This window comes from Cryptomeria japonica, chromosome 6 (genome assembly GCF_030272615.1).
Source record: "Cryptomeria japonica chromosome 6, Sugi_1.0, whole genome shotgun sequence".
In the NCBI taxonomy this organism is placed as follows: domain Eukaryota; kingdom Viridiplantae; phylum Streptophyta; class Pinopsida; order Cupressales; family Cupressaceae; genus Cryptomeria; species Cryptomeria japonica.
Genome location: NC_081410.1, coordinates 495824548 through 495848097, shown reverse-complemented (window position 1 = coordinate 495848097; position 23550 = coordinate 495824548). Strand labels below are relative to the sequence as shown.

The 23550-nt window shown below is 44.1% G+C and overlaps 1 protein-coding gene across 2 annotated transcripts in view; it reads left to right on the top strand.

Annotated features, from left to right (window-relative positions):
* Positions 1-991: 991 nt before the first annotated feature.
* LOC131052753 (uncharacterized) overlaps positions 992-23550 on the top strand; it is a 204757-nt gene continuing 182198 nt past the window's right edge. For both annotated transcript variants that reach the window (XM_057987346.1, XM_057987347.1), the window contains exon 1: positions 992-1147. In XM_057987346.1, coding sequence (XP_057843329.1) covers positions 1075-1147 — 73 coding nt within the window. In that variant the 5' untranslated portion in view covers positions 992-1074. The remainder of the gene's footprint in view (positions 1148-23550) is intronic.

Sequence of the window (23550 nt, the reverse complement as noted above, 5' to 3'; positions counted from 1 at the left end):
TATCAAAAAAAGGTTTGGTTCCTTATGGAATTATGTTGAGTGAAATAAGAGTAGCTATCATTGAAGCAATTGTTAAGGTGCATCTCATAAGACATTTGAAAAGAATTGAACAAATGGAAGTAGGTAGATAGCCTAAGGTTATTTTTAATGACTTCTTGAGAGAAAAAAATAATACTTGAATGAAGTGAAATAAAAAATAAAGTATCTACTTGAATGCATACCCCACAAATAACAAAGTGATAAAGACTTTTGTCATGAATAAGTTTGACAAGCATACATGGGGTAAAGTGCAAGGGAGAAATAAGGAATATTATATTGAGGAGTTCAACCCCACATGTGATTAGCAACTACAAGCATACATAGGGGCTAGTATTATGTGGAAAGCCAAAATTCTTATTACTAAATTAAAAGCTAACTTTCATCAATTTTGATGTAAAAATGCCTAAAGAAGCATGAGGTACATTATCATGATAATGAAATAATAAAACACTTTATTAAGGAATGTGACGCCTTCAAGGACATTAGGGACAAACATGTAAATATCTTGACAATTAGTGAAGGGATTCTTTGGAAGTTGGGAGAATTCATCATCACCTTAAGAATAAGACAAGGATTGAAATGTATAAGTAAAAAATGATAAGGCTGGTTCTTCCATAACCTGTTTTTAGCCTTGTGGACATTAACACTTCTTCTTTCTTTTTTCTTTGCAATTTTTTTCTCCCACATTTTTTATGTCAATAGAATATAACAAATATTACCCTCTAATTTTTTTGTAAAACATATCTATTGACCACCCTTTAAAAAATAAATTTTTTCAACCAATTAAGTTGATGATAATTTATTCTAAAGATATTTTTAATTATAAAATTTACATCTCTATTTTGAAAAACAAAAAGACCTTTAACTTTTAATTTATTTTCAAATATAGTTGTTAAAAACCAATTAAGCAATAGTGACTACAATAGTCTTGCTAACAATAATTAAAAAAACACACTTCATTTTTCGAAGAAAGATTATTCTACTTATCAATATAAACATATGTGGCGGCAATTAGCTTTGAAGAAGTGAGAAACCATGGCGAGCGTCGGGAGCGCTTTTCTAGCGCCATCCTGTTCTTCTCGCACAACTTGCCTTCCCATTTTTAATAGTAAGTAATTATTGACATTCTCGTTCTCTGCATGTCTGCAATTCTTTCAAATCTGAACTGATACTAATTTCACGTTGAGATAACAGTTTGATCGTTACACTTTCAACATGAGTTCCTTCAGCACCGCGGTGCATTGATTTCTGTTACAACATTTGTCTAAAATTTCTACTAAATAAATTTCACCTTTTTCACTGGAGTTTTTGCAGAAGCGGGCTAGTACGCTATGACTAACCCGTAGTGATGGATTCTGGCATTTTTTCATCTGTAATCTAATTTACTGTCAGCAATTGTAAATGGGAGATTGCTGTCTTGAAAATTTTAAGATATAGTCTCATCCTGTGAACGGATCTACCATTGATCTAATGGGTTATGAAATATTTAGGTTCTTTCTTTAAGTTGTGGATTGTCGGACTCCATGTTATAACTCTTCAAACAGGCGAGACTGCAGAGTCTACGAACTTCATAAGAAAGCGACATGTCCTTAAGTTTGGACCTTCTTCATGGTTGAGATAGCCATGGGAATTTGTGGTCTGTTTCATTTTCATTTCAAGCCTCAGGAAGTCGAGGTCCTAGCTAAACAGTGATACTGCTTCTGATACCATGTCGAAAATTTCAAACAGGCTAGGAGTCGGACCCAAGACCTGCTCCTGGACTGTGAGCTGCTCTAGTAGGAGCTAAGTGCACTTTTGATTTTGCCACTCCCAAGTTCTCCCTAGATGTATCTAACGGGTTATTTTGTAAGGAAGAGCCATAGGGAAGCATGGGAGAGGATGGGTTACATTAGGAGCTTGGCATTTGAAATACGATATAATGTAGGGTTTATACACATGCCTGACAAGGCTTTTCAGTGGAATTTTTCATCAAAATGGTTCAATGAAGGGTCCTCTCAGGGAAATGATTTTAGCAGAGGTTGTATATGTTATATCAAGAAGAACATGCAAAAGCAAGGATAAAGTTCAACTTGTAGATTTTGTGATTTTTGTAGAGGCGAGTAGGGAAACAATATATACACTAAACAAAAGAATTCTAATGACCATGGAACCATTTCTGAGGCATATCTTTTCCACAAAATCTATAAGAGACTCCCGATCTTCTCTGCTCTTGGCCCACATAATTACACAGCTATTAAATTGACAGAAGAGCAAGCCTATTGGGCTTAAATCTTGGGATATCGTCATGACAGATGCTCCCACCTCATCTTTAGATCACGACCCACTGAATGTAGAGTAGGTGAAGTTGGGGAATAACCATTTCAAGATTTCTTAAGGAAGCATATGCATGAAATTATATCCATAAACGTGATTTTATATTAAATAACAATCAACTTGTAAATCTGGTTATGCACATAATATGCTGTTTTGAATCAATAATTTAACAAGCCTAATTCAATTTAATTAATATAAATGTTCAAGAATGGCCAATGGAACTGCCAAAAGAAGTAGTAGTTGAAAATTATGCAATGGGAGTGCCTAGTACTTCCCCATCAAAGTGGAGTACTTTAAAGAAATAGAAGCATATATAAATGATTTAATGCCAAGTAGCCACTCTTTGGACGTTTCAGTGCATTTAGACAATGATAACCAACCGATCTCATACCTGTAGGCTGCTGAGATGTAAACTGTTTGATAGATATCTGTCATTTCATTATCAAGTCCATTGTGGCTTGGACCGCCAATGCCATGAAGGTAGTAGGTGACAACTTTGGAGCTTGGTGTGTGATGTGCTTCTGAGCTGAGTGTTTTATCTCAATAGGGACATCTCATGGAAAAACAAAGCCAAGCATAGCTTATACAGTTATATTGAATGGAAGTCTTCGATGATCTGTGAGTGTCTCTAAACGGGGCAGTGGTATTTCCCCACCAATCTGATAGTAGATTGGGGCCCACAGGGCATCTGAAAATGAAATGATACACAAAATCAGGTTCTAGGAGGAAAAGTCTGCAAGTGTGCTTTTTCTTGCAGAACGTGGTGATTTGACTCTATCCGGAATTGATGAGAACAAATGGCAAGTTGAAGAGTGGAATTATCTCTCCAAGGATGCATTGCAATTTCCAAGCTGTCAGGATCGTGATGCATCAAATGCAGCCATGAAGAATTTGAATATGAATGTTTGTATGATTAATTCATATAATATGATTGGTAATGCCACTTAAGTGCAGTCCAAGCAGATTTATGGGATCATTAAGGAGACCAAGTAAGGACTCTATTGAAGAGCATTCAATATGGTTTGTTGAATAAGGAGACTCTTCACGAATAATCAAGAGATTTCTTAATTATCAGAGATAGTTATGTCATGGTTAGGGTGTATATTTGAAATGTGTCGGCAAATATATCAGATTTCGACTTGGTTACCATTTTAAAGAGTCAATATTTATACTCAGACTTCACTTTTGACTCAGAGTTGAATGTGGGTTTAAAATAGAATAGAGAATGTACAAAATTAAGCAAAAATTAGCTGGGTGAAAAGTGTGCTAATTCATACGAATAATGGGTGTTTACCTCACTGGGTAAACAGAAGGAATACAGAAGTAATGTAGAAATAAGCAATGCAATAACAGCATGAATACGAGAATAAGCTTTCCATTAATAACTCAGAGTGTATACAATGTTCATAGTATTATCTGTCGTAAAACAACACATCCTTCAATACCCGCAAGTAGTACAATATATAACAGCCGAAGGGGTGCGACACAACCGTTGCGACTCCAACTACCTACTTGTCGGCTAACTAACTACTAACAAATAACATTACTACCAAAACATAAGATTTACATATTTCCCGACAACATCATCCCCCCCAAAAAAAGAAGTCGTCTCCGACGACTAACAACAAAATGGGAGACAATGCAACCCATACAAAATATACATCAACACAAAACTAAGGAGGGGGCTGGGGAAGCGTCCCTGAAGTAGAAGGCTGAGATGCCGGTGCTTGGGCTGCCAAGCAGGCGCGGAGCTCATAAACCTGCTGAGTACGTGCAGTCACATCACGCTCCGCCACCAACACTTTCTCCAAAGCCGTCTTCACCATATGCACGGCTTCCAGCAACTCCTCTTTCGTATCCGCTGTCTCCGTCATACAGACCAATCGATCCCGCAACAGGCTCCTCTCGGCTGTGACTGCATCCAACTCCTGCTGCGTGAGGCTCCTCTCACTCTGTTCCGCCGAAAAGCAAGTCTCCACCTCAGCCTTCTCTGCTCAGGCCATCTCAAGCTGCGCCAACAACTGTGCCCTCTCTGCTGCCCACGAGACCTGCTGACCGGCCACATCCCTCTCCAACTCGACTCGAGCAGCCTCGCGGACCTCAGACTCATGCTGCGTACGCCTTAATGCATAGTAGGCGTCTCGGTAGACCTGCTCAATCTCTCGGACGACTGCCATCACCCGACTCTCCACAATGGGCTCACGCACAATCCAAGCCTGTAGCATCTCATCTGTCTGAGTAGTTGGCCATCCCGGAGACTCAAAACATGCAGCAAAGGCTGTGGGGCAGCCCACCCGCATAAACTGCAGGACCCTCTCTAACTCCACCACAACCTGCTGCAATGCTCGCGTCTGGGCCATGGCCACCACTTGCCTACCCCTCGTCACCATGTCAACTAAATAGGCCTCAATGTCCTCCCCTTCCTGCTCTGAAGGCTGTGACCATGATGGAAGTGGCATCTGTGTAAGAGCGCCAAGGAGTAACTCAGAAGTCTTTGGCGGACCTGATACAGTCGCATCCTGATGGTATGAAGGTACCTCCTCCGCCACTAGAGGTGTGGTATCCCCCGGCTCCTGGATGGCATAGACGACCTCTCCAGCCTCGTTCCCAACGGCTGGTACATGCGCCTCGCTAGATGAATCGTCCAAGTCTACTACCTCAGCCGGAGTCTCTCGACAAGGTGAGAATACAGTAGCTCCCACGGGTGGTACCACTGTCATCTGAAATCGCTGAGTCAACCAGCTCTCCATAGCCACTACCGACGGGTCTGTACTGGGGATCCTCGGGACTCTCTGCATCTCTACGATTGGAGTGTGTGTCGCCATAGCCATGGGCTCCTCCAACAAGGAGGCAGAAATGGTCACCACTGCCTCAGTTCCAACAACATCCAACCGCACTCAATGCTCCGTATCAATCACCTCCCTCAGTCCTTGCTCCTCATCTACCACTACTCGATGCGGCGACTCCTCCGTACATGACTCTGCCATGTCTTCGGTAAGTGCCTTCGTGGCCGGGGCCGGTCTCGAAGGTGGTGCTCGATTCGGCGGAGGTGATGCTACTTGTTGCTGGATGGGGCCAAGTGCAACTGGCGTGTAGCTCTGCCCAAATGCCGGAATAAAGGTGCCTCCCACTTCAGATGACATCACAGGTGTGCCCATCGGTAGCAAGGGTGGGGCAAAAAGGACCCTCTCCTCCGTCGCCCTGTTGCTATCGTCCTCCTCATCCTCCGCTTCTGAATCCTCTGTACTACTGGAAGTCTCCCTCCCACTATCAGGATCCCGTGAGGCCATATCTACCATCCGCTTCTGTTTCGCGAAAGAGTGCCCAATGTCAAGGTGTCTCCAATACATGATAGGAGACTCACTTGCTGCCAACGATCCCTGCGGCCGTACCTCCAACTTTGCCTCCGACACTGCTTCCCGCGTGGCCTCCAAGAACAGTCCTATGGCATAGTGGGGCATATAGAACGTGCGATGCTGCATCATCAAGAACTCATACATTCGCTTTGCTAGCAACGCAGCCCAATCGTACACAATGTTGTTCATAAGCCCATTCATGAGCATAATCTGAGGGAGTGCGATGTCCGACGCCCTACCGGATCCCGTCAACCTGCTCTTAATGACATCCATTATGCATCGCCAGTGGCCCTTTGCAACAAAGGTCTTATAGATTCCTCGTCCCTTCGTGGCATCGGCCACGTTGTCCAGCTCTGTTGTCGTCAAGTTTCTGGATACTAATTTAATCCAATATTCCTTCTACTCACGCTTCATCTTCTTAGCCTTCAACTCGATTTTCCTGCCCTGTTTGCCTAGGATGCCGAATACTCTGGTAAAGTCCACCGTTTTGAAGGATATGGTGACATCCCTCCCGAGATACTCAAAAGTACTCGTGCGTGTGTGTCTATCAAAGGTGTCCACCATGAACCGTAGAGCACCCTCATACTCGCGGATAGGAAACACGGGCATTCGAATAGCTCACTCCACTTCTGCCTTACGAAGGTTCTGCTTCACCAAATCATCGTTGGGAGTGTCCTGCCACCATTTCCGGCATTCCGACCCATTCAGGACCTCGAAGGTGATTTTCTGAGGCGTTAATGTATTTTTCCCACTTGTCGCAGGTTGTGGTGTTTTCTGCTTTTTCTTCTGACTTGCGCTGGCATCCATTGTGCTGCTTGCAACACGCATGCTTGACGACAAGACCCTGGTATTTCTATCCATCTGGCTGCTACTGGAGGAAGCCTGCAACTGCTTCTTCCAACTTCGTTTCCCAGCCGATTCCATTTAATTTCTCTTGCTGGTTATAGCCGTACCGTTGCGTAACCACCTTAACTACCTCCTGGATGGTTGTGTATTCTTTGCGTGTGCTTGGCCTGTGCTTGCGTGGGCGCTGCGTTGCTGGGTTGCGTTGTTGCGCTACGTCGTTGGGTCGTTGCACTGCGTCGTTGGGCTGCGTTTTTGTGCGGCTAAGTGTTTGTTTGTGCGGTGACTTTATGTCCGTGGCACCTTTATTCCTTGCGGGGAGGTGGTATCCACCGCACGGTGGCTCCACTGTTGGTGGTCCCATCGCCGGTGTTGCCACTGCCGGTAGTCCCACCGTCAGTGTCGCCACCGCACGGTGGTACCACCGTACGGTGATTCCACCGTGGTTTTTTTTTTTTTAAATTTTTAAATTTTTTTTTTCAAACACCCTGACTGGAGGGTCCAGGTTCCCTTCGTTCGTGGTAAACCTTCAATTGGGACCTGTTCACGGCTTCCGTCACTTTGCGGCCGTCCAATGTCCACAGTCGAACCGATCCATTTGCTGCGACTTCACGAACTTTGTAAGGTCCTAGCCACCTCACTTTAAATTTTCCAGGTTTAATTTCATTTCGCCCATTATATTTCAACACGAGTTGTCCTGGGGTGAACTTCATTCGCTTTAGATGCTTATCGTGCCACAACTTCCTCCTCTGCTGTGTTGTCTCAGTTGCCCACTGAGCCATCATCCGCTTCTCATCAAGTTTATTCAGAGCATAAAGTCGCTCCCTCAGGCTCTCCATATCGCCGAGTCTATTTTCTATTGCAATACGAAGACTCGGTACCATGAATTTGGCAGGCACCACTGCTTCCTGCCCATACATGAGTTGGAAGGGCGTTTGTCCCGCAGTCACTTTGTACGTCGTGCGGTAAGCCCACAACACTGAGGGTAACTTCTCTTCCCAATCTTCCCCTTCGAGCCTGCACAACTTATAAGTGACTCCTACAAGGATCTTGTTCATGGCCTCCGCCTGCTCGTTGGCTCGGGGGTAGTAAGGACTCGACAGAGAATGGAAGATCTTAAATTTTGTCGTGAGCAACTTAATAACATGGTTGACAAAAATGGCCACCTCGGTCACTCGTCAGCTGCATGGGGATACCATAGCGAGTAATGATTTGCTCGTAAATAAATCTGGCTGTACTCACCGTCAAGTTATCGGGTAGGGCCCGTGCTTCCACCCACTTAGTCAAATATTCTGTGGCTACCACGATGTATCTGCACCGCCTAGCACGGCTGACTTTGAGTGGTTTGACAAAGTCCAACCCCCATCGTTCAAATAATTCCTGCACGTGCGAGGGGTTGAGCGGCATAAAGTCCCGCTTCAATGGTTTCCCAGCCCTTTGGCATGTGTTGCAACCAACAACCCATTCTCGGGCATCATTATATAGCGTGGGCCACCACAAGCTCGCGAGTAGCACCTTCCGTGCAGTAGTGTCCAGTCCCATGTGTCCCCCCGCCGGTCCTTCGTGCGCCTCTCGGAGAACTCCTGGCACCTCCTCCTCCATCACACATCTTCTGAGTATTTGATCCGGTCCCATCTTATATAACAGTCCATTGATCAGTTGGAATGTTCGACTTCGTAAAACCAGTTTCCTTCGTTCCCTTGGTAGCATGCATGGCGGAAAGACTGAAGTAGAAAGATACTCCCCGATGGCCGTGTACCATGATGGCAATGCAGCCATTTGGAATAAGTGGGCATCTGGAAAATCATCGTTCACCCCTTTCGCTGGTTCTCCTGACTTTATACGTGATAATTGGTCCGCTATCGCATGGCTTTTCCCAGGCCGCACGATAATGGTGAACGTAAACTCTTGCAGCAAGAGTAGCCATCGACTAATCCTTCCCTGAATTATCAGCTTGTTGACCAAGTACATGAGGGCTTGATGGTCTACGTAGAATGTGAACGGTGTCGCCAACAGATAGTGTCTGAATTTTTGTACTGTATAGATCATCCCCAATGCCTCCCGCTCTGTTGTGCTGTAATTTTTCTCCGCTTTGGATAACAGTCTACTGGCAAAATAGACGGGATGATCCAACCCGTGATCTCCCACTTGGGCCAGTGTGGCACCGATCGCAAAGTTTGAAGCGTCCACATGGACATGGAACTCCCTGTCCCAGTTGGGGTACGCGAGGATGGGGGCAGCTACCAGCCTCGTCTTCAATTCCTCAAATGCTTCACTCTCCGGGGTCCCCCAGGTGTACGGCTCACCCTTGCGAGTAAGCTTGTCCAAGGGGTGGGATATTTGTGCAAAGTTTTTTATGAACCTTCTATAGTAGCCGATATGGCCCAGGAAGGACTTTACCCCAGTGACATCCGTAGGAGGCTCCATCTCCACGATCACCCATATTTTGTCTGGGTCCGTCTTCAGACCTGCTTTGCATACAATGTGCCCAAGCAACTTGCCTTGTGGTACCATAAATCGACATTTTTTTGGATTAAGGGTCAGCCTTGCCCTTTGACATCTCTCCAGGCACTCTTTGAGGGCTATCAAATGCGTATCTTGCTCGCTATAGATGGAACAATCGTCGAGGAAGGCTTTAAAATTCCCTACCGATATCTTATCGAATATGTGTAGTATAATTCGTTGGAATGTTGCAGGTGCATTACATAGGCCAAATGGCATCCGGTTGTATGCATAGACACCATCTTCGACCACAAAGGTGGTCTTCAGTTGATCTTCCTCGACAATTTAGATCTGGTTATATCTGGAGAATCCATCCATAAACGAGTACATCTCATGGCCGGCCACCTCCTCTAGTATGCTGTCCGTTAACGAGATTGGGAAATGGTCTTTAATCGTAACTGCATTGAGACATCGGAAGTTTACACAAATCCTTATTTGGTTAGCCTCCTTCTCTAATGAAATGACTATGGGCGACACCCATTCACTTGTCTATACTTTAAAAATGATACCGACCTCCAGCATTTTTTCTATCTCGTCGTTCACCCGCGCTGCATAGTTGCGGTTCATCCGGTACGGTCTCTTTCGTACAGGTCGGGCTCCGGGTACCAACGGAATGCGGTGCACGCACAGTTCGGGAGGTACCCCTTCAAGTCTTTATATGTCCATGCGAACACGTCTTTAAACTCCAAAAATATTTTGAAGGCCGCTGTCTTCAGCACGGGATCCCAGTCATCCCCGACTAATATATTCCGTGGGTCCTCCTCCTTTCCCAGGTTTGTTTCCTTCAGCTTGGACTCTTCAAATTGAATTGGCTTGTCTTTCCCAAATTGATGTGCGGGTGCCTCGTCCACTCGGGCTTCCCCCTCCTTATATTCTTTGTATTTTGGAGGGAAGACCTCCAGATTGGCGGGCTCCTCTATCTGCAACATGTTGCAGTGAAAAAGTTCGTAGTCGTCCATTTGCCAATGGAATAGCCCGTTGAGTGAGCACACCTCATTTTCAGAACATCCCTCCAATTCGAGCACCCCTTCACTGTTCGGCTCCATCGCGTTCTTGCCCTTGCTTTCGTCGGGACCCCCTTCCCATTTATTAGAGTCCTCTTAGTTTGAGTCGGAAGAGGCGAGCTCTTCGCCGACATCTTGGGTCTTTAGGTCAATGATATATTTCCGCCCTCCCTTCTCCATGGAGAGTGTATTTTTCTTCTAGTTATGGTTCACCCTTGTGGTGATCAACCACACTATCCCCAGGATGGCGTCATAGCCTTTCTTTTTCAAGGGAATAACTACAAAATCTAACAGGAAGGGCTGTGTACCAATTGTCACTTGCTGGGCCATCAATATGCCGAGTGGCTTGATGCTGTGTTGGTCGGCTCCTACCAGATTAAATGTGGATGGCCACAGGGTGGGTTTCCCCAGCCTCTTCCATGTCTCTTTGTAATATCCCTTGGCTAATCTGACCCTATTTCGCTTATTTGAACCCCAAGGAATATTGTCAAACACTTGGCATACAATGTTTGAAGCCGCTGTTATGAATTTTTTATTTATCTTCTCTGGGTTTGTAGGCTGCAAATGAAGTTATGGAAAGCTTCTAACAATGCAAGGTTGTTATAGAAATGATATATTAGCTGTTTTAGACCTTTCCACACATATGTAATGACTGAAATTAACTAGTACAGCTAGTTGACATTAAGACAAACACTTGTCATGCATCCCAATGTATACCTACAGCCATTAGGCATTTAAGCAAACAATTGGCATGAAAGCTAAGTGGTTGATCAATGTTGAATGTTACCATGAATGTGGAATATGCAAATTATATCTCCATTAAACATATGCAACCTCCAAGTATTTCATGATATAATCATAATAGAAAATGATGCAATGAAGTAATGATTTTCTAATACAATAACCATAGATAGAAAACCTGGAATTTCAATGGCTGCCTTGATATATTGGTTTGATTCTCCTCATATGCAAATCCCTTGTCAAATATATATAGCTGTTCAACCTTTCTAAATCCCCTTTTATAGAACTCGAACTACTATAGTGCACTGTTCACGGCACTGTAGCGTACTGTTCATGCGCACTGTAGCACATTGTTCATGTGCATTGTTCATGGCACTGTAGCGCACTGTAGTCTCTTTCAATTTGCAAACAAACTCTGAAATAAACCCTCCAATCAGCTCAATATTGACTTCTGAATGAAGCCAACTCTTACAAGCATAATCAGATGATATTGCACACCCTCTATATGCTGTTACAATGAAGAAGCCACGCTCTCCAATGCCGACAAGCCTTGAATCCTGTAGAAACCCTTGGTATTCTACACTTCAATGCTCCAGAGAAACTTCAATCACAAACTCCAATCACATAATGAAGTTCGATTCCTTTTGCACACTTATATTTCCTCAAGAAGTTCGAACTTCTTCAAAAAGCTCTTAATTAACATTAAAATGTTATAATATTTCATTGGCATCAATAATGTAATTAAACCTTGGGTTATGTGCTCATAAATTATTAATACCCCCTTATCATGATAAATAGACCCTCATTTAAGTGCTTTATAATATAAAGTCATTTTATAACTTAATAATATAATCTCCAAATAATTAATGTTTAATTGAGCCAATTAAACATTAATATCTCCATGAATACTTTGTATTTTCAAACGTCGTCTGAACTGGGAGCTAACATGAGGAGACTGCATATGACCATACCCCCTTTACTAATAATAGCAGGGGTCCATCTCTAACATCCCAAGACTTACTAAAAATAGGAAGTAGAGCAAATGATGTCCGAATGATGCCAAACGAAGACCAAACTGAAGCACTCTGAACACTGGAGATGATACCAATCCTCAAAAGACCCTCTATCCAACACATTAGCCTACGAGGGTTAGGATAATAGGCTAATCTCACAAAATCCAAGTTTGCTAAAATGGGGACATTACACTCTTCTGGTAGTACATTCACCCCAGCACCTCCGTCCACAATGGTGTCCTTTAGAATGGTCCCAAGGATGCCCATTTCTACCACGACTGGGTGTCTACCATTGTTCAAGGCTAGTAACATCGGGTCAGTCGAAGGGCTAACGGGAATCTCCCCCTGTGGTGCACTCGAAGGTACGTGTGCAGTGCTTAGCACATTGCTGAGGATGGCAGTCCTCAAATGTGGCATGGAGTCTAGAAGGTCTTTTACCTTTATCGGTACCTCCATCTGCAAGACTTGCCCAATAATATTCTTTTCCGCTTTCACGCGGGTTGAGGGACTCGTCTCCGTGTCCTTCCATCCTTCTGCCGCCATCTCCCGTTCAATGTCGGCCTTCGCCTCCCGCAGTCTCCCCTCTGTACGGGGGTCGGGATACGTCTTCTTCGCCTGCGCGCGAGTGATCGCCAATACTTCTTTGTCTTCGCCCATCTTCTCAATATTGAGCAGATTCACCCCCGACTTAGGACATTTTGTGTCATCGTGGTCACCGGGGCCGCACCATCTACATAGGCTCTGGGGGGTTTTAGTATTCTGGCACTCCCGAGTGAAGTGCCCCCATTGGTTGCAGGCCCGACATTGAATTATTGGCCGCCCCTTAATGTCATACTGCATTCTGTTCCGATTGTTGTTGTTGTTGTTGCCTCTCCCTCCTCTTCGGTTATCTCTATAACCACCGGATGATGCAGTGGCGTCGACTTGCAGCTGGGTGGAGCCCGTTGCTGCAGATAGTGAGGGTTGCTCTTGCGCGAAGAATACTTGGTTCCCTTTTGTTTTCATGTTGTAGGGACACTCTTTGACGGCATGTCCCAACATTTGGCAAATTTCGCAGAATGCCTTCTTCGGGCAGGTGCCTTTTGTGTGACCTTCTTCCTTACAATCAGTGCACCACACGTCTTCATTTTTACTCGTGCTTCCTTTCATGTTCTTAAATTCATTCAACATACGGTGCATATCCTTTTGAAGAGCTTGCACCTTCTTACTTGATGATTCGTCACTGCTGCTTTCTCCTGAGGACTCCTCTTTTGCAGAGGACTTGTCTTTTTTGTTCCGCAATGTTTTGCTTTCACTTTCCAGATCCATCGTGCGGTTGTATGCGTCATCGTAGGATGTGGGCGGTACAATTTTCATCTTCCTCCGCAGGGATGACCACAACCCTTCCACGAACCATCTCTTCTTTAGTCCGTCAGCCGGCTGGTTCTCCATCTTCCCCAGTAACTCTTTTAACCGTCGGCTGTATGTTCGCATTGTCTCGTGCCTTCCCTGCTTTGTGCTTAATATCTCCGCCAGGATCTCATTATCATCTCGAAGGAGTCGAAACTCCGTCTCGAAAGTTTTCTATAGTTCATCCCATGTTCCCACCTTTATTTTATCCACATCAGAGTACCAATCAATGGCTACCCCTCTCAGGGTGGCAGGGAACTGCACCACCCAATCCGCTTTGTCAACCACCTCGTTGGCTGACCATATTGTCTCACACGTACGGTAGTGCCGTACGGGGTCATCATTGCCATCTCCGTTGAATTTGGGCAACTTCTGTTTGCCCGCCATCGATGGGGGTCATCTCCCCGGAGGTGGCTGTGGCTGTGTCTGTGCCCCTGCGCCGCTCCCTCTGGCGCCGGTATGTCCTGCGTGGGTGACTGGTGGTACGGTGTTTTGCCTGCCGTGTGTCGCACCTACAGTCGTACGGTTGTCCTCCCCTTCGTTCTCACCCGCGCCCACTACTGGCTCACTTTGGTGATCCTCACTTTGGCATAAGGGATAAGTTTCTGAACTGATCCCGGGTCTCTTTGACTAGATTCCTCCGTAACCTTGTTTCCTCCAGAAACTCTTCGTGGCTTCTCACCCTACGGTGTTCTGGCGACGAGTAGAAATTTCCCTCGGCTTCTGCACCCTCTGTGACACCTCCTTGGTTCCCTTCGGGCAACACCTCGGCAGGTTGTCCTTCGGCAAGTTGCCTCAGCCTCCGTCTACGTTCTACTTGTTGTTCCAGAATCAAGGCCCTCTGTGCGGCCTCCCACTCCTCCGTTTCTGCTTTCTTATTTATATCTTTATTTAATAGGTTGGGCATTAATTCCCATATATTTCCATAAATAATAACACATAAAACCAGAACACTCCTTTATTAATTTATTTCATTAGATACAACCTGTGTCAATATTCTGACACCTTTATTTGAATATAGAATGTTCTTTCATCCCTCTGGGATTCAGGGTTCAATTCCCTCTTGGCCTCGTGCCATCCTGCTCCCCTTCCTGACGACTGCTTTCTTTGTACTGTTGGAGGATTTGTTGGCGTCGTTCTTCCCGGGCAATCTCCTCTAGGCGAGTTCGTTGTGCTAGTGATGCCTGTGCAAGCAACCGGGGGAGGTGGTTCGTCAACCGATTTACGGCCGGTCTAACTTCCAGTGCTGTTCACACGACACTTGGTGGGATTTCAGCCTTCGTGGCCTCTCTTCGGACGTAGGTCTCGATGGCTACCTGGAGCAGGATTGAAAATTCCTTCGTCGCAGTGTCTTCCCCGTTGTAGAGCTCTGTTTGCGTGTTGTCGGCCTCTGGGTTTATCTCACCAACAGGTAGGCCCATCGTTACCGTGTGCCATCCGCACCCTCCGTTCCCGAGTATGTCTAGGCAACGGCGCCAAATGTTTACCTCACTGGGTAAACAGAAGGAATACAGAAGTAATGCAGAAATAAGCAATGCAATAACAACATGAATATGAGAATAAGCTTTCCATTAATAACTCAGAGTGTATACAATGTTCATAGTATTATCTGTCGTAAAATTACACATCCCTCAATGCCCGCAGGTAGTACAATATTGTTGACGTGTCTAAAGTCGCATTGCTGCAAACTCCATACAGCCAATGCAGAATAGAATAAACCTGCTGAGTATCCTATCCTCTCTTGAGATAAGGAAATCCCTAGTGCTATTTTCTACGTTTGATCAAAGGGGATAACCTCAAGGTTTCGTTTGTCAGGTCTTGACTGCGGGATTGCTCAGTGGTTTGATGTGTTTTTGCTGGAAACACAAGGGGGACTTACGGTGAAATAGGCAATTGCTGGATGAGTTCCCCGAAACTGTAATGGTCTTGCTTATGAAATGGTTTAAGTCGGGTCGATACCGTTTTCAGCAGGACTGCAGATTCTCTTGGTAAAAAAAAAAGGGGGAAAAGGAGGGATAGAGAGAGAGAGAGCTACAGAAAATATAAATTTTAACTAAGATAGCAGATTTAGTAAACAGACAGACACCTCGAAATAACTAAATTAAGCATTACCAACCATTTAAGCACAATACTTGCATCAATCTAGTGCGATCTTCAAGGGAAAATTGAATTTTCATGCTATTAAATACAACATCAGAACTTTGACATTCATTCAGTGAGCATTCAATAACCGAACTAAGCATATGAAAGGTTCAGATTAACCATACAGAAGGAAAGACAATCAGCCATTCCCTAATGGTATGAACAGCGAGGATTCTATCAGATGTTTACTTAGAAAATGCTATATAAAGGAAAGAAACATAACTGAAAATTCTAAATTAATGAAGAAGGAGACCATGCACTCACAGGGAAACTTGAAACAGTCTTAACTTTGCATTAAATCTTGTAAATTTCGCCAGAGCTTCAACAACAATCCAAAAACTTCTTACAAAATGAGGGAAAACCAGTCCCTTAAATAGGCTTCAAAAATGGATGAATGGCCAAGATCTAATCTAAACTAAAGGCCCAGATTCATCCATAAAACATGGCTGCCCATACCCATAAATGGGAGGCAAATATCAGCAACTACCTCAAAGGGAGTAATAACTACCCCAAAAGGTAATTAGAACTTACCCAAAAAAATCCAAAAAGGTGCATACACATAAAGTTTTACATTTAGTTGACTTGGAAGTCAAACATGACCCTTTGGCCAGAAAGTGCACTTTTCCAGAAAGGAAAAAAAAACACTTTAGGAGAGCACTTTTTCTTTTTCAGCTTCACACCCGTTTTCCAGGAATTCATCCTCGCCGTGCAAATATTCTTGCCAAAGGTCCCGACCTGTTGTACGTTCCTCACGAACATATTCCTGGAACCTGAGGCATAATTGGAATAGTAAACTGAATGGAGGCATAGGAGGATGGCGAATTTTATACTGCATGCCTTCAAGGTATTGGTCTACGTGCTTCAAACCATCCTTCCAACTGGAACGATTATGCTCGAAGCACATCTCTGATTGGAATTGACCAGCAAAACTTAGGTCCTTAGCGGAATAGGTGATCCTATCCATCCCTAGTCTTTCCTCCCAGTCCGGCTGTATCACTTCATCGGATAGGGCATTTTGCCATCCCGAGACCATTGATTGGAGGATCATTTTGCCGAGTTCTTCCATGGTGTTCAGAATTGTCTCGCATGCATCGTGTTCTTTATCAATGATTTCTCGTGTCATTCTTCATGGTGATAGTCCAGTACCATTCCTTAAGAGTGCTGATGTTATAAGGATCTAGGATGGTGGATAATGTAGGAATCTGTGCATGGGTCCAGAAGAGAGCTCTCATGAGGGGAAGAGTAGTGGCAGCCACTTCATGCATTCTAAGGGATTCCCTCTTTACCTCTAATAGTCGGACCAGGGTGGCCTCTTGATGGTGAGCCATCTCTTTTACTTCTTCGAGGATTCGTTCTCCCCTCCCTTTGATGCCTTGTATCCATTCTCTGACGGCCCTTGTAGTATCCCGTACTCCTTCAAATTTTGTTGTGGTCCTTTGTGCCAATGCCGTCGGAGGAATGTGGGATTCGGAAGCATTGTGTAATGGTCTTAGGAGTTGATCGATGTATCCCTCGGCCTGCTCGGCACGAGCTCGATACATGTCCTTTTCAGCTGTTATCTCTTCAAGTTGCCTGAGCATGTTCTGTACTGAATCCTTGAATTCCTCCTTTTCTTGTTGCTTAGTGGCTCGTCCGATGGAGACGGTTGTGATGCTATAATCTGCCAGTGTGATTTGATCTGTTGGCTTGTCTACAGGCGGGGTGGCGATGTGAAGAGTACGGTTCCTTTGCTCATCTTTGGTTATTCTGGAATATGCCTTGGGCTTTTTCTTCCCCTTGGCTTTAGCTTGATCTATACGTGAGAAGATGTCCTCCAAATCAATGGGTGGCTTTGTGGCGGCCTCGTGCTGGGCTCGGGCAATCAACCATTCCTGAGGTACAGTCTGGGTTGATGCTATGGTTAAATTTTCACTCTATTCTTTGATGTTTTTAGCCATCTCAATACAAATTTGTAGCTGCTCGGTTACGGGAGGAGTGGAGGAGGTGTCAAGCTCTTTGCTTGCAGCAGAGTTTTCTCCTACTTCACTGAACAATTGTCTGGTGCCTTCGTGTGATGGTAGCTCATCAGTCTTTTCGAGCTCGCGGGTCTCCTCTGTCTTTTGCTTTCCTTCAACGGTAGAGTCATCTTTGGTAGTGTTATGGAGCAGCAGTTCATGGCGACTCTGTTGGGTGGGTTCATGTACTTTGATCTCTGAATGGATGGAATCTCTCCTTCCTCAATTTGGTTACATGGCTTGGCTGATTCAGTGACTCTTAGCTCGGCGTCTAGCATGTCGGGTGCGGGAGGATCATCAACTCCAAATGCATCGATGTCACTCTGGGAAGGAGGAGCAGGTATATAATCCAATTCTACTACATCGTCGGACGAACTAGGGTCCTTTGACGATGAAGTGACCTCTGGCCTCCTAATGGGAATCTTCTCCCTTCTTGCTCTCTTGGATGTCCGAGTTCCTCTGCTGGCTTTAGCCTTCTTCCTTTTCTCAGGCTTTTCAATTTCTTCCCTAGGTGCACTGGAAGTTCCCTCATCTTCAGAGGACTGAGAATCAAGGCTACCCATTAAGTGGTAAGTGAATTGGACTCCTTCATGAATTAGTCGCTCAATCTGCTGATGCAACCATTGGTCTGTATATCTTGTTGGGGCTGCCATGACTGCCTCAAAATCAGTGATCGGGTCCTACGACCAATCAACACCCGACAGAAGATGCCTTACTGCCTCAAATTCCCGGACCTGCAGGCAATTTCCTAAATCTGTGAGTTGATTTGGGACCCGACGATATCCATAGAGTCGCATTTGCTACACACTCAGCCTAGAATATTCACGCCTTCAGACCTCATAGTCATCAGAGCAGTTTTTCCAATAATCTTCAACTGACTCCTTTGCTCTATACCGCCTGCCATAGGCTCTCTTTGCTAGATTGTCGTGATCAAAGCATTTCCTTGGAAAATGCTCCTGTAGGCCATAGGAGGCCAGCTCTGCAAAGGATTCCTCTGCTTGGGTGGGGGTCTTTAGATGGACATCCTGGTTGCCTATAATCATGGGGAACGCGAATCTAGCCTGCTTGCTGTCTCTGAGTAAGATGCCGGCTGGACGTGACTGCCTTGCAACCTCCATAAGAACTATCTTGTTGGTTGGGTACTGTGGAAGCCGGAGAGGGGCACCATCAAAGCTAGCTATCCGGATATAGGGGAACCTTGGGAACTGGATGAACCAGGCCTTGTATCTCTGTACTAGAATAGTAGCTTGCTCTGAGAGCGTTATGTGTAATCCTCCCTGCATAAGCCTAACCAAGCGCATTGTGAAGGCGTCATTGACGCGCTCATACTGGCCAACTGCATAAGCTGGGCTGTTCTTTTCTCTCTGAGCTATATCCTGATAGTGAAGCTGTGGGTAACAATCATATACCTTTACCTGATCAGGTCCATTCCCAATTTCACCTTTCATTATTAAACCTGGCAGTGGCTGGTTCTTGGCGAACATGTAGACCAAATAAGAGGTCATAGTGAAGTACTTCTTTGTCTCGAGTTCAATTAGCTGAGTGTGGATGTTGTCACTTATAATCTGGGCCCAGTCAAACTTGGACTTCCCAGCAAAGACTTGCTCTGTGAAGTAAAACATCCACTCCTCAAAGTAGTTGGATTTGGGGAGTCCCATAACCCTGCTGAGCAATGTGACCATGTCCCCATGCTCATTGTGAAAGTCACTTCTTGGAGTCTTTTTCCCAATTCTGATGCTTGGAGGCCTCCTCTCCTTGTACCACTCTTCATTGATCAGTGTTCTGCATCTGGCAGGATTCATATCATACGCCCCCTGCGCTTCATCTATAGTCGTGGCTGTGGGATTGTTTGGGAAGGGAATGTCGAATGCGTTGCCAATGGCCTCAGGAGTGAAGTTAGCGAGGACCATGTCCTCGAGGAGCACCAATCTGGAACCTGGTTGGTAATGCCAGGCGACCTTCACTACTAACTCATAGTTTTGCACTGCTGGGGGAAATCCTGTTGCTTGGGCGATGCCACTTTCCATCATCTGCCTAGGCTTGCCGTAGGCATTAGGGGAGAAGACTCGGCTTCTGAAATCTTGCCTAGGTCAGTATCACCAACATTATCTCAGACACTCTGAACTTTTGACTCCCTCAATCCCCCTCTTTGATACTGGTACTTCATCCTATCGACTCGACGGGGGATATTTGATTTGGATGCTCGTGATGTCTCGGTTGTAGCAGGCGTCTTTGATGATTCTACCGCTGATTTAGGCATTTATCCTGCACAGTCGGATGCGGATTACGAGGCGATAAAAGGGAAGTAAAGCGGGTTAGATAGAGAATATGCCAGCATTCAAGGATTAATTCAAAAATTGAATTGGAAACAGCGTGATAATGTTAGCTAAAAGCTTGATTGATTTAAACCTGAATAGTTATGGAGCCTTTGACTACGGATTTATACTTAGGCATTTTCAGGATCAATTTTTTTTTTTAAAACGGACAAAACCTGAGAAATTCTCCTAAGTTTGAAAATACATTTTCTAGCTGATTCTTAAGAGTAAGTTCTGATTTCAATTGCTTTGCATGACGCCTTATAAATGGAAAGATGCGATTCTCAAGATTTAAGCATTTTAATCAATTTTCCCGCACACACATCTATCCAATTTACAAATACTTCAGACGATCGAGAGAGGTAAAGCGTACTTACCTGGTGAAAAATGAATGGCGAGAAATTGCACTATTTGCCTTGCAAGAACGGATGGGAGAGTTTTGCAAATTTTGAATTTCAACGGTCAACTTTCTAATTCAAATTTTCGTAGCTATGGTTTGAAAAGAATTTGCAATCTTTTATTTTGAATTTGGATTTGAGACTTAGCGATTTTAATTACCTTGGCGATATGGGTGATTTGCTTCAGCAATTTCCAACCTTGGGCGTTTTGCAATTTTAACCCGGGTAATCTAGTTGAAACGTGATTCTAAAAAGGGGCTGTGGATGGCAAACTTCGGTGAATCAGAGAGTTTTGAAAACCATTTATCACTTCTAACCTTCTTTCGTATTTACCCTAAATCGTGATTTTTGGCATCCATAGGCGTTTAGTTAAACTTCGGCAAATTTGTCCAGTTTGCCAATTTTTAAAATTTTAACAATTTTCGCCCTTTCGCGAATTTTGGGGATTGGAGAGGTTTTGAAAACTTTATACCAAAACACCCTTTGCCGAATTTCGGGGTTTGGAGAGGGGATTCTAAACTTAAAACACTTCGCACCTTACCTCTAAATCGCGATTTTCGGACTCCATCTGAACTTCGGCGGATTGGGGGCTGTTTTCAACTTTCAAACACTTTGCATTTACCCTTGGTCACGCGAAGTTCGACGCTTGGGCATAGTTCGTCAAACTTCAAACTTTTCGCTCCTATCCCCTAGAATGTGGATTTCAGCGATAATAAGCGTTTTGCAAACTTCGGCGGATTTAGGGGCTATGCCAACTTCGACGATTTTACTTTGTTTGAAAACCTCAGACCTTTGGTGGCCTTTGCCAATTCTACCCCTTTCGCACTTTTATTAGAAAGTGCGAACTTCGGCACTTTTAGCCCTTTTCGCGAACTTCAGATTTCTTACATTTTGGCCCAAAGGTCCGAAATTCGGCCCTTTTGGCGGTTTTGTCAATTTTCACTTTTTCGGACCTTTTTGCAATTTTGTCAACCTTTCAAAACTTTCGGACCTTTTGACAGTTTTGCAAACTTCCTTCTGTTTGGCATTTCGCTTAAAGGGTCCGAATTTCGGCCCTTTTGGCCCTTTTGTCAACTTTTTACTTTTAAGCATTTCACTTAAAGGGTCCGAATTTCGGCCCTTTTGGCCTTTTTGCCAATTTTGTCAACTTTTCTAATATTTCGGACCTTTTGTTGACAGTTTTGCCAACTTTCTTTTTTTTTTACATTTCGGCCTTAAGGTCCGAATTTTGCCCTTTTTGGGCATTTTGGCAACTTCGGCACCTTGAGGCACTTTAAAGATTTCGCCCTTCTTTTGCCTTTCAGCTGGCGAGAATCGCCATTCATTCGAATCTCGTGGATTTGTAAAAACAAACATCATGTAACCTCTCTCATCGTTCTTACGCGAAAACTGGCGACTTTGGGTCCTTATGCGACCTTCACGCGCGCTGTCCTTTACCTGGCGAACTTTGCCAGTCTCTAACATCCCACGCCTATTTAAGGCGATTTTACAAGCTTGAACAATCTCTTGGAATTCGTGCCCGAGAGCCCGACTGACCATACGGATCACCGGCTCCTTCGCTCAACATTATCATCTCACGGACTGATCGCGGGCTCGCTCGAAAGGACGCGAGAGGCTCTGCGCGGAACTCAACAGGGAAGATGGAAAGGCCCAAAAAAAGGAAGGGGGCCCCTGTCGGCGATAGGGAGCGTGTGCAACGCACAACAAATATATAACAGCCGAAGGGGTGCGACACAACCGTCGCGACTCCAACTACCTACTCGTCGGTTAACTAACTACTAACAAATAACATTACTACCAAAACATAAGATATACATATTTCCCGACAACAATGGGTTCACAAATGCAATCTGAAACTTATCCATGATTTTTCCCAAAAGAGCACAGCACAGAGCTGATTTGTTGCTTGAATCTCATATTTATGGCAAAAATCTAAACAATACAAAACTGTAATAAATTGCTAATTCCTATGCTCAAATTCTTTCACAAAATATCCTCTGAATCACCTAAATAACCTTATCAAACTGCTACTGTCTCTTGTGCACAGTTAGTTTGGAAATTCTTAGCAGAAAATCTGGTTAGCTCCTTTAAAAGACCAAAAAAAAGGTTCAGAATGAACAAAAATGCAAAGCTTAACATTAAATCTCATAAAAAAATATTGTTCCATTTCTTTTTATCCAACTGTGGCCCTTGTAAAGCATACTTTGTCCAGATCTTGTTAGACTTGCATTTTAGCAAATCTAGTCGCAAGTTAACTCCTTCTTTGCCAGGTTCAAGTATAACTTGACTCAGACAGGATAGTCATAATGAATGTAAAATGGTGCCTATCATGAATTGTGTAATAGGTTTGGCAGTGACTGCACTCCAGTACTCATCCCAAGGGTTCAACAGCATTACTTATGCATCTATGATTGTATACCCTTAGTGCTTGAGTAGGTTGAGTCACATGTTAATCATGTAAGTACATGTCCTTTGTTCTTCCTGTCGCTTTTCGTCATATGTTTATGCAGTTACCAGGAGTTTGTAACAAAGTTGTGTGTGCATTTTTGCGAGTTACTAGAGTCATACTTTTAACTCCTATATTCTTTTTAGATCAGAGGCAACTTCAGATTTTACAAACAAGAATCAAATGATTGATCTCTCTTTTGGTTGCTATTCAGTGGAGACAAAACTAAATCTTCTTTTTTTCTTGATTATGTAATGATATACATAGCAGTGTATGATATTCAATATGAAAAACTAATGTCCTTGTTTTCTTGCATATGTTTGGAATTAATTTATCATCATGGTGAACTGCTTCTATGTATCTTTAACATGATAGGTTTCTTGTTCAGGTGTCCTGGCAGTGACATGGTCAACCGTCTATGTGGTCTTCTAAGCATACTCCTGCCTTATCCAATTTTTCCTTTTGCATGTGTTAATGGTGACATCTATAAGATTAACACTTTTTTGTGAGTGGATTGGGTACAGTTTTGTGGTTTGTTCACCCTGCAAGAAGTCTCTCTATTGGCAACTACGGCAGCTGACAGTAACCACTCATTTGGGAGTTTTAATGCTATACTCTACGATCACCAATAAGTCTCCCTATGGGCAACTATGGCAGCCAACATTGACCACTCATTGGGGAGATTTATAATGCTGTACTTTATGATCACACAAGTATTCCTATGGGCAACTATAGCAGCCGACATTAACTGCTTAGTGGGAAGTTTTATAACATTATCCTATATGATCACCTTTCTTTTATCTAATTGATTTTCACTTGTGGGATGTAATGAAGGTGGATATTATGAGAATTCCAATTCTCTCACAATTTATTGAAGACAGTAATATTGCAGATTAATGTCATGTCCCTTTTTCAAAAAACAGATAAAGGACTGTTCACCTAGGGTGATGTTGGGATTCAAGGATCAAAGGTGCTGCGTGACGCCTACTAGAGGGTTGTCGGAGACCAGGGGTCAAAGTTCTTGCTTGATACATATCGGAGAGTCATTGGGGGTT